The sequence below is a fragment of the Anarhichas minor genome, unplaced genomic scaffold, assembly GCF_050575085.1.
Source record: "Anarhichas minor isolate MPS153535 unplaced genomic scaffold, ASM5057508v1 ptg000058l, whole genome shotgun sequence".
Taxonomy (NCBI): Eukaryota; Metazoa; Chordata; class Actinopteri; order Perciformes; family Anarhichadidae; genus Anarhichas; species Anarhichas minor.
In genome coordinates, this window is record NW_027466504.1 from 1,849,286 (window position 1) to 1,861,094 (window position 11,809).

Here is an 11,809-nt window from a genome sequence, read left to right on the forward strand (position 1 = left end):
TCAAGGGGCTCCAGAAAAACATAAAATAGTACAGAAGATGAAGGAAAGTGATCAGAAAGAATTTGTTTTATATTAAATAACAGAATTGATCTTGCCTTAAATCCACCTTGGGGCACCACCCCTTCGAAACAGTTGAATGACCAAATGTAATTAATACAGAGATGAGCAAATAATGAATGAAGGAGGATCGCCGTACATACCAGATAAAATCAGTGATGGATATCTTGGCAAGATGTTTTAGCTTGCAAAGGCACAAGTGGAACAGCTGTGTATTCATTCTTCTTTCCTGCTCTTCCTTTATTTATCTTTCAGTGTCATCAGTGGAGCGTAAAGAGTGCTATTATCGTCTCAACGATGAGAACCTGTGTGAGAGTGTGCTGATCAGCCATGTCACCCTGCAGGAGTGCTGCTGCACACTGGGAGCCGGATGGGGTGACAACTGTGAGGTGCATCCCTGTCCTGTCAATGGCACAGGTGAGTTAGAGGAGGAGTAGAAAGGAATTTGGACAATAACACACATATCTTTACCAAACACACCTTTGGGTATATTTCAGTTACACACTACACCACGAGCTTTAAAAAGCACAATTGTAATACCTTAGTAAACTAGACGGTAGTTCTATCATGAATCTAGACCATAAAAGCTTCTCTGTTGAGTTTATTTAAAATAATTGTGTTGCTTGCAACACCGCCACAGATGGAATCATTTACTGTATACCAGGGCCCTGTTCTTTGTATGTGGATAAATGAGTAAGCTTTATTTGATAGATGATTTGACACAAGCCATCAATTTCCGGTTCTTCAATGCTGGATTAAAGTTGAACTACAGGTGTGGTAAGCGCAACAGGTCCACATTTTCCAAGTTGACTCTAAGTGGCTGCAAGCAAAACTATACAAATAGTCACTTTTTGTAGATGTTGGCATGAAGAGGATTGATTGCAGCTATCGTTGGTCTGGAGAAGTTACGATACTACTTGGTGCTGGTTTTTTTGGTCTATGCCTTAAAGGTATCGAGTACCAATACCCAGATCTAATGTTAAGATAAGCTAATATCTGTTTCTGACTGACCCTCACACATGTGCCTTCACTGTCACCGAGCATGTTGGTACCACACTAGGCCCAAGAAGTTCCATCCTTTATGTCATCTAATTATTGCAATTTTCTGTTATTCTTGGTAAACAGGCATTCTAGTAACACAATGTCAGGAAATACCTACCATGGCAGTGACCTAAAGGAATGTCTTACCCATTTTAAAAACTGAGCAGGAACTGAACCTCTCTGTTACTTGAAGTTTATCTTACAGTATATACTGTCGGTGTGCAAACACACACACGTCAGTGCACAATGCACCCTTAACCTCCAAATCTCTATGTGGGTCCCCTTTCAGACCACTTCAATGAGATGTGTCCATCTGGAAGAGGTTTTCTTCCCAATGGAGACTTACTGTATGGAGTACCCACATCTGACAGCTACAAAGGTAAGACTAAGCTACTTCTACACAACTTAATATCAAACATAAATCACACAACTGAATCTTTTGTGTTTTATAGAACACTGTTGGTGAAGACAAAAGAAGTTAATTTTTTCTTTAACATGTTGCTGTACTTAATGCTTCTAGGTCTCACTTACATAGATGTTAGACAGTGATGTTATAATGCCAAAGTTCCAAAGTGCTGTTGGTAAAGTGCAGTTCCTTTGAGTTAGAGTATTACACCTATTTTGCATCACATCTGTTCTCCCGTACCTTTTTTGTCGACACTTTTGATTCAGTTGTCTTCTGCATTATAGGATTTATAAAAATATGTAAAACTGTTTTATGACAGCTTTTGTTGGTAGCTTTTATCCGGAGTATAAGCACAAAAAATAATTCTGGACTGTATTAGAGCCAGTTGATCATGCAGTTGAATATATTGCAGATATAGTATCTGTATCAGTGTATGTTGGCCAATAAGTAGGTTTGAGCTTATTTACAACAGTGTCACCAGTTTGTCCACCAGAGACCACTGACAAGCTGATTTTCACACAACAAAATGTGCTGCTCAGTACACAGAAATATAAATCTAAGGGATGTGAATCAAGATTGTAGTTTTTACCTTACTAAAGATAGTAATTACTATCTGCTGATATACTGCTATTAGGTTCTTTGAACTCACATATATTGATATCAGTATTAGTCCCAAACGTCCATTATCCATTGGGCTATCGTCGAAACTCAACTGAAATGTGTACTAAACATTTTCAGTGGAAAAAAAAATGGTATCCATGGCATGCACTACTTTCTGCTAACCGTCCCATAATGCAATTATCACATTTTATAGATGCAAAAATCACGATAAGGGTCCAGCTTATGGGTCCATGGATGATGCCATCATTTGAATATTCAATCCCGATTCCAAAAAATGAAAAATCAAATCAATCTTGTGGGTTTTTTTCAGGTTTTGTAAGCTTTAATAAAGGTAAATGACAATAATCTAATAAACCATTTTTTTATTATTTTGTTTTGTACTTGTTTTTCTGCTGTGTGAATGCACCATCTGATCTGCAGTGTAACTTATCTCGTGGAAGCACGCAGATTCAAAGAAGTTTGTAAAGCATATTTTAAATAAAAAATGAAGGAATTTAAAAATATGTGGGAAAAATGAATCACAGATATTAACCAGGTTCATCAGTGATGTAAGGTGGATTGTAGGCTGTTAGTAACATAGGAATTAAGTGCATGTAAAGAACATTATTAAATAATTAATAATTATTCTTAAACATCATGCTGTGATGCATTATGAATAGTATGAAAGGAGACTGTAATGCTCTTGTTCCGCTAGTTGACTCTTTGTTTGACCTGCTCACCATAGCCTATCAACCTTTGGTGAATCTGTTCTATTTGTGACACCCAGAGTCCATCAATACCACCAAAACCCAGTACACCTCATCCTCACCTTTATCAGTGGTGGAGGTGGTCAAATAGGCAGCATCATGTTCACATATAGATCCACACCAGAAGGGATTATGTAAATGACACAAAGTAGTAGTTTTAGATGTTGTGAGTTAGTTAATACAAAACTAAATGTCACTACTTTACAAATAGCGCTGACACACACAAACGCAGCAAGGAAAACTCTCCTCCCCCTCAAAAAAGTGATAATGTGTGATGTGTAACTTTTTGACCTTAAAGCTGAGGTTATCTCATTATCGTTACAATGCTCAGTATACTGTAGCCTTTATGTATTAGAAATGTCTTTATGATTATACCATGGCTGTCTGTCGACCAGATAGTATAGGCTGATATCTCACTCAGAAATCCTTCAAATAACGGATAGGATTCCTCTTTTGGCTCTACTGGGTTGTGCTAGGTGAGTGCAGCAATCATTTTCCGTGCATACACTCGATGAAGAGAAGCCAGAAATCCACAAATCTGAAATACTCTCTAAAACAAAATGTAAATTATATGTAAGAATAGAGTACACTGACAAGCAACTCAGACTACATTGTATTGGGTTGATTAATATTCAGTCATTCTGCAGCTTTTTGATCCTCAACCACATCTAATGCTACAGCTTAAATATCAATAGTCATCTTATTACTTGGTTGAAGCTTTGGGAAAGACCTGAAGACATCACGATCTGTCCTGATGTAACGTTCAATGCAAACACTAAAACATGTTCTGTGTCAAACCACAACGACCTTATGTTGTATATTAGTAATTATAAACTTAAACAGACTTTGTGCTGATATCGTTTCCAAGGAAATACAGAAGTTGTGTGTGTTTCCTCCAGACAGGTGATGCAGAGAGAATGATATGAGGATGGATGATGATGTAATGTTCTCCTCTGGCTGTCTGAGTCTGTATGATAATGCTACATGAATGCTAAAATAATTTATGTTAATGTCACAGCTTCCCCACATGAATACATTATACTTCTACATAAATCCACATTACAGTTACCCCTGGCTCTCCATTGTAACCCTTTTAAAGCCAACATAAACTCTCTAAACATGTACCATGACCTGCCTTCTCTCTGTCTGCTTGCAGATGCAGATGAATGTACACTGTTTGGCAAAGAGGTTTGTAAAGGCGGCTTCTGTTTGAATACTGTTGGCAGCTACGAATGTTACTGCAAGACGGGACAGGACTACGACGCTGTCAAACTGGAGTGCAGAGGTCAGTATGATATGCAGCAAACAGAACTGTCAGCTAATAGTTTATATATGTGTGTGTTAATATATACTTGTGTGTGTGAATGCATTGATCCAAGGTAATGTAGGACGAGGAGGTGCAGCTGACATGAAGAAAGTTATTTTTCCGTTAAATGTCTCTGATTGCTTTTCTTTCCTGCAGACATCAATGAGTGTCTGGATGAGTCGGTGTGTGCCGGTGGACAGTGTTTGAACACAGACGGCTCATACATGTGTTTCTGCACACATCCAATGGTGTTGGACCCCAACATTAACAGCTGTGTCTTCATTCCTGAGGTGGCTGGTAAGAAAGGCTGTTTATCCCATGCACACATTCTAAAAATGTTGAATTTGTCAAAGCGTTGCAATATTTCAGCCTAAAAGAATGTCAAACTTTGGCCCCAAAACAAGTTCCTTGTCAATCAAGGAACTACAGTACAGTACAATACAGTACTCTATTAATACAATAATAGAGTACATGGTTAGCCCTGATGCCCAAGCTGTGCATCGCTCCCTAAAGAATTAAATTTCAGTAAACCATTCGTTACCAGAGTACAAACCAAGAAAACCCAAACATGTTCAACTGTTTGAAATATAGTAGATCTAATCTAAAGTACTAAAACATACTAACAACTTACTCAATAAATATTACAGAAGCTTTTAGCTGCACTCGCTGATAATTGTACAGATCATGTATGTATAATTGTGTCATATTACACAATCTTGACTTATTATCTCAAGATGACAGATAGTGCTCATATTTACATCTAAATGCCTGTTTTTCTGAACTAAAATTTCAAATACAACATTATTTCGAGATACATCATATTGTTTCCTCATGATCAGGAATCAACAGTGTCATACCTCAAAATTCTGTCTGTCAAAAATCTTTCTCTGTCGCCACATATTATGCAGAGCGGGCTTGGCGCGTGATAATTACTCCTGATATTTAATTAGACTCCTGATGTTGTCTGTTAAATGAAGATTTCTTTTTCTTGGAAGTTGTAGCTCTTCTTCTGTCTCCTTAGTGGCCTTTCCCCTTTGCAAAGAAGCTCTCCAAAAGTTATTTACTCATTTTCGCTAGTTTGCGGGTTCAATTTTTGAGGTAACGTATCACGTGACCGAGACAAGTGCCACAGGCGGATGAAATTGGGAGAGAATCCAGTCATTTTTCAAAATAAAACTTCTTTCAGACTCTGATAATCAATAAAAGGGAAATTATATAATATTTATTCTTTCTGTGCGGCCCGGTACCAAATGATCCGCGGCCCGGTGGTTGGGGACCACTGGTATAACACACAGCGATAAGTTGTGTGGTAATGCTGTGTGTGCGTGTGCGTGTGCGTGTGTGTGTGTGTGTGTGTGTGTGTGTGCAGAGCAACATGAGGCGGAGCAGATAGACTACCTGGGTATCTGCTGGCAGACGGTGACAGAAACCATGGCGTGCACGCAGCCGCTGGGTCCCAACAGGAAGACCACATACACAGAGTGCTGCTGTCTGCACGGAGAGGCCTGGGGCATGGACTGTGCCCTGTGTCCACCCAGAAACACCGGTACACACACACTCCTCTCATATATAGCGTCAGGCCAAGTTCAGATACACTATAATGTATGTGTGACTTACTGGTGTACCAGTTGTGTTTGATGAGCAGTGTTTCCAGCACTGACACAAGGGAGCTTACTCATGTAGGCTGTCGGGCATTTGAGGTGCCGACGTTTCCATTACAGAAGGCAACATCTTCACGTTAAGTTTTAATAAAGTAATTGCAATACATAGCTCGGAAATGAATGTAAGACAGCAAATATAAATAACTGCAAGATTATTTGCTGCCATCATTAATAATAATAATAATAATAATACATCGATTTTCTATAGCGCTTTTCAAGATACCCAAAGACGCTTTACAGGGCAAAGACAAACGGAACAAACAGAAGACTTTGGTAAAAAAAAGAATAACTGGAGAAGCTGTGCAGAATGGGAGGGGTAGGGTGCTGTGTTCATAGTGCGCTCGGCTGACCAGAGGGAGGGGATGGAAAGAGTGGAGCGATCAGGCCAGGAGCAAACAAACTTTCTGCGGGAGGCTCCGCGGATGTACCGGGGCCGACGGAGGACCCCAAGCGTTTTGATGGCTGAGATACACGGAGGAGCAGAGAAGTTGTTGAGTTGGAGGAGTTGCGAGGTGGAGTATTGCAGAACCATGCCAGCCTGAGGTCTTTTGTCAGTAGTCACGGACCTGATGACCGGAGTTGGAGAAGTGACAGGCACGTCAGGATAATCCACAACAGGCACCAAAGACCAAGTGTTTGTCTAGAGTCTACCAAACTTCAACATTTCTCTTGCTGAGGGTGGAGATGGCAGCACGGAGACTGTCAATTGGGATTTTAACTCTATTTGATATTCGGTTTAAAGTCTCGGATACACAAAGCAAGCCAAGAAAAACTAAACTGTTTGATTTGATGGTAACTAAGCCCTTCTGTGGGAGATCAGGGATGCCCATATTAAAAAGATATAAGAAGTAAGACAAACTTAATTTATATTTTAAAATTTAATTTCATTCGTATCATTACTGCTAACATTCAAACTTGATGACTTTATGTTGTACTTGTGAGTGTAACCCTGAATATGTGAAGAGTTTAACTACATTTAGAATTGTATTAATTGATTTCAGTTTAATATTGGCCACCCTGTCACTGTCCCTGAATCTTCACTCACTCTCCATCATTAATTCTCCTCAGTTAGCTTCTGCATTTACACCAATAGTAAAATACACACAAAATTGCAATTATACAGTACGTAGCCACAGCCAAAACAAATCTGTGGAACCAATAATTAATGAGTCGCCTAGTCATCTCTAGGTTCTCACATCTATTAATTATCGCAGAACTTGGCAGCTCCTGGCATTTGTTATTGAACACTTTTTGTCTTTTCTCTCCCTCTGTCTCTCTCTCAGAGGATTATGCATCCATGTGTAACCTTGGCGGGCGGCGGGCGTACGGTCATGACGCCCTTGTTGCCGGCCCGATCCATGAATATGAAGTGGGCCCAGACTATTCACAACCACCCGAGCAGCAGGCTGTCCTGCCTTTTTACGAGAACGTGGACCGTGAGTATTTGTATTTTATGCATCCTTCATAGTAACAGAGGAAGAGCACGGAAACACAGGATTTATTTTATATTACCTAACAATCAGGTCTTTACTAAGTTCTGAACAGTTATGTGGACAAGTTAAAGAATATAGAGTTTATCCAGGAAGCAGTCGAAGGAAGTGGCTCTCAAACCTTTTTCTGGTTGTGATCAGCTCAACCAAGAGCCCTTGAAAGAACCCACTGGTCTAAGATCTTTACCAGTTAATACTAAACTGACCAATGGAGAAAAAGGAACAAACAATTAATGTGTGAATGTGGCTAATTGATTTCACTGCTTTATATGGCATGGCAGCCATGTAGTGTATTCCATTTAGCTGGAAAATGTTCACTTAGTTTATCTCAGAGGTTATTGTCCACACAGAACGCATGCAATTCAAAACTTAGCTTATTGACAATGTATTTATCTTTTGAAACTTATTAAAACACCCCTGTTATTGTAGGCGTATTATAAAATACGGGGAAACAACGGGGATGACAGGATCTGTGTTGTCTACCTTCATTGATATAAATTGGGTGGACAAGATATTAGAACTACCTCTCAGTAACAACAGCAGCACAAACTATAGCATAAGTTTAAAGTTGAATCAACTCCTCTCTCAAACAGTTTTAAAAAATGCATTCATGGGAGTACAGGCAGGATTTATTGCTGGTTGTATTAGAGGGCATTAGTACCTAATGAGCTGGCGTAATACACTGAGCATCTACAGTTGGTTTGACAGTTGTGAGTTGTACAAACTGCTGTGAGTGAAGCAGACTATGAATTACAGTGCAAATTATGAATGAGTATTATATTAAATATCCAGGTTCAGCTTCTCTGATGACAAACGCTGACTGATATTCATTTCACAGCGTTTTGCTGCCGTCTAGTGACAATAAAACGAACAACATATTAGAACGAGTTCCTTTAAAGGAAAGTACAAGAGTCAGCTGGTCCCGATTCCAGACCTGCAGTAGCTGAAAAGAAAACCTCTGATGTGTCACAGTGGGAACTGATTGCGAGCCATTAATGCAAACTATGTTCTGTACTGAAAATTTAAAAGCGGGTTTTTGGGGCGTGCTTTGATTTATCTATGGTAAAAACATGAGAAACAGAGGACATATGAAGGAGCCTTAGTAGAAACCTCGACTAAGGCCAGTGGTCTTATCAGTTCACTTTTTGTGAGGATTAAAGCCAGATGTTAGGAACCTTGTTCTGCTCCCTGTGTTGACTTAGCTGGAAAAGATAAACTCCTGCAGTTATTCATTTTATTTACGGGGTAAACATGCTTCAAATTTTGGAACTACGGAGTCCGTTAGTTAACTGGGATCTCTAACTCAAACTCCATGGGTTTTTTGGCCTGTATTTGCTTACATTTTGGCAAATTTGCATCATTAAAGTATGCTGAATTATCTAGAGGCGCTCCTGTTTGCAGTGTACTGACGGATGTACAGACAACTATCACAGGATTACAAGTTTACATTAAAAGTTCTGGAGTTGTTTTTTTTTTTTTCTGCTACAGATCCATTCAAGGCATTTGAGGGTTTGCAAGCAGAGGAGTGTGGGATTCTGAATGGCTGTGAGAACGGTCGGTGTGTCCGGGTTCAGGAGGGTTACACCTGTGACTGCTTCGATGGATACACCCTGGACCTGTCCCGCATGTCCTGCGTTGGTAAGAGGGCACTTACACACAACTAGAACATATAAAAACATAGCATAACTGTTAAGTATCTATCCTCCTCTGTCCACAGATGTGAACGAGTGTTCGGAGCTAAACAATCGGATGTCCTTGTGTAAAAATGCAAAGTGCATCAACACAGTGGGCTCCTATCAGTGTGTGTGTCTGCCAGGCTTCACTGCCTCTGACAAACCCAACTACTGTGTGCCGGCAGCAACGCACCAAACATCAACACGCACAGTGAGCATGGACGGACACTGAGGGGCGACAAGAGACACTAAAGCCACACGCACAAGCTTGTATTACTATACTTGTGAGGACGTCCACCAACATTCAGCCGCTGCAAAAAACCTCAACACTAAACTTAAAGTTGAACCCTCTGGTTTGGTTAAAGTGTCCAGTAGCACTCATAAATCCCAAAACACTTCACAGCCACTCATCAAAAGTCATCTTGAGGATAGGTCAAGATTTAGGGGTCATATAACTATATAAATCAGGGGGTGTATCTTCAAACTGTTAAAAATGCCCAGAACCTCAAGAACATAAACCATAAACCTTGCCTTTGAATTAATCTAATTATTTTTCTTATTTTACTCCATTATTTAATAACTAATTCAGATCTGCTGTTTTTCAGTCATGTTTTTTTATTTACTTCCTGCATTTCCCTTCTGCTCTACAAACCTATGGATATATACATTGATTGTTTTGATAAACCTGTCCTATATATTATAAATTACTCCCAATGTTATGACCTGATTTAAAAAAAATATGTAACAGTATAATTTTTTATGAACTTTCAGATTATGCTGTTGACATTGCAACTTGCTCTGCTCTCTTTGGTTAAAAGAAAAGTTTGCGATCTTTCAAATCTGGATGGAAGATTTCTTGTGCTCCATGTATGGTCCTAGAGCCGGTAGGTATTTAGCCTGGCTTCCAGAATGTTGGCAGTAAGAGTTGCAGCGCCTTACCAGATCTCCAAATATATCAATGAAAAATATTTAGCAAAAAGTAGGTTGCATGCCAGCATGACAGCCTCATGTAGGTATAATGTTGGCGATGTTTACTGTCTTAGTTTTGGCATATTTGAATGCTAGTATTTGCTAAATGGCACAAAACAGAAATCGCAGCTCAGACTGATGGAATGTCATTAGTTCTGGGGGTATTTAGTCATAAACCAAAGAATTGGACACTTTAAAATATTTTACCCAATGGTGCAAAAGAAAAAGTCAGGGGATCACCAAAGACATGTCAGCTGACATTGACATCCCTTTAACGGCTAATAACTCTGCTTGAAAGAATCCCCACGAAATGTCTAGCAACGTATTTATAGTCCTCCCTGAGTAAAAAAAAATCCCTTTCTTTCTTAGCTCAACATTTGATGAAGTCCCTCAAGTCATGTTAAGTTGTGTTTAATATGGTTTATGCATTTAAAATTGTAATTGTTAACATTAAGAGTTAAATGCTAAATCAAAGCCAAACAACTTTGCCCTAAACCTTATCTTACTATATTTTAAATGACAAACTCAAAGAGGTGCAGATCAGCTAGTATGTCTTCAAGAGCCTCACTTGTTTTAATCATGAGGGGACATTTGGTCCTTAAAAGTATAGAAATACAACAAACACATACTTACTTAATCAAAGCCCATATATTCTGCACTGTAAAACATACACACTACATGAAACAAAGAGTAATTTACTTGAGATGAAGATTCAACTTAATCTGATATGTGGTGCCTATGTGGGTGATAGAAACAGAATTGTATAAAATGTATGTTTTGTCTGTTGTTTGTGTCTTATTTTGTTCTTAAGTAGTATTTTATGTGTTAGAGGCCGTTTTGCTCGTTTAACGTATCGACAAACCCTATGGACTTGTGCTGGGGGATCCAGTTGTTGTTTTTCTACCCAGTCACACTGATTGTGGATATTTAATTCTGTGAAGAGGCCAACTGTCTTCTCCCTCTCTTTCACCATTGCCATCCCTTTGTCTGCCATAAAGAAAAGCGTGTTTCTACACTACAGCATCACCAAATCCCGTAATATGCACATGTTGATGTTCGAAACAAAAGTTGCGAATGTAAAGCCTTTGGAGTAAGCTTTTTGTTGGATTTTGTCTCTGTTTTGTAAGAATGGTAAAATGCAATCATAAAACTACTTATTTTCAGGGACATAATAATTCAGTGTCATGTGTCTCACAAAGAACTAAAATACTTTGAGTTTCCTGGTATTGCTTTCTTCCTTCCTTATAACATATACGGAGGGTGTGTTGAGATGACTGAAATGCATTTTTATTTTTCATAATTCTCTTATCTGCATTTTGCTGCAAAGTCTTGCCAGGTTGTAAAGCTGCTATGGGACAGCGATGGGAGAGGAGAAACTTGTGTACATTTAAACAAAAGAGTGGAAAAAAACAGCTGATGTATTTGTAACTTGTACATGAATAAATAGCTTTTTCTATGAATTCATATTACAGTGTACATTAAAAGCCTTGGTAATAAACCACAAATTGTGATATTTGCACTGGCTGGCATTTCAGTTTTTTCTGTTTGGAACATCATGCATTGGCAAATAATATTTCTATGTTTGCATTTTTACATTTGAACAAATGAAAGGTTGTCATTACAAAGGCTACATACTCTTATTCATATACATGTTTTTATATCTTATATCTGGCGCTAGCAAGCCAAAATAGCTCACAAAGTTAGTTGGGTTGCTAACAGCTAAGTATCAGCTAGTTTTGTTCACTTCCGTGACCGAATCCACTAATTACATTTTCGGGATATCGGGTTGTCGGACAAATAGACAATTGAGAATTGAAACAATGGCATGGCACTGGTGGA

At 38.9% G+C, this 11,809-nt stretch overlaps 1 protein-coding gene across 4 annotated transcripts in view; it reads left to right on the forward strand.

The window, feature by feature from the left end:
* Nucleotides 1-11,486, forward strand: part of ltbp1 (latent transforming growth factor beta binding protein 1) — a 109,479-nt gene extending 97,993 nt beyond the window's left edge. For all 4 annotated transcript variants that reach the window (XM_076076684.1, XM_076076685.1, XM_076076686.1 and 1 more), the window contains 8 exons: nt 313-474; nt 1,388-1,477; nt 4,028-4,156; nt 4,334-4,474; nt 5,547-5,723; nt 7,122-7,274; nt 8,817-8,966; nt 9,046-11,486. In XM_076076684.1, coding sequence (XP_075932799.1) covers nt 313-474; nt 1,388-1,477; nt 4,028-4,156; nt 4,334-4,474; nt 5,547-5,723; nt 7,122-7,274; nt 8,817-8,966; nt 9,046-9,233 — 1,190 coding nt within the window. In that variant the 3' untranslated portion in view covers nt 9,234-11,486. The remainder of the gene's footprint in view (nt 1-312; nt 475-1,387; nt 1,478-4,027; nt 4,157-4,333; nt 4,475-5,546; nt 5,724-7,121; nt 7,275-8,816; nt 8,967-9,045) is intronic.
* Nucleotides 11,487-11,809: the final 323 nt, after the last annotated feature.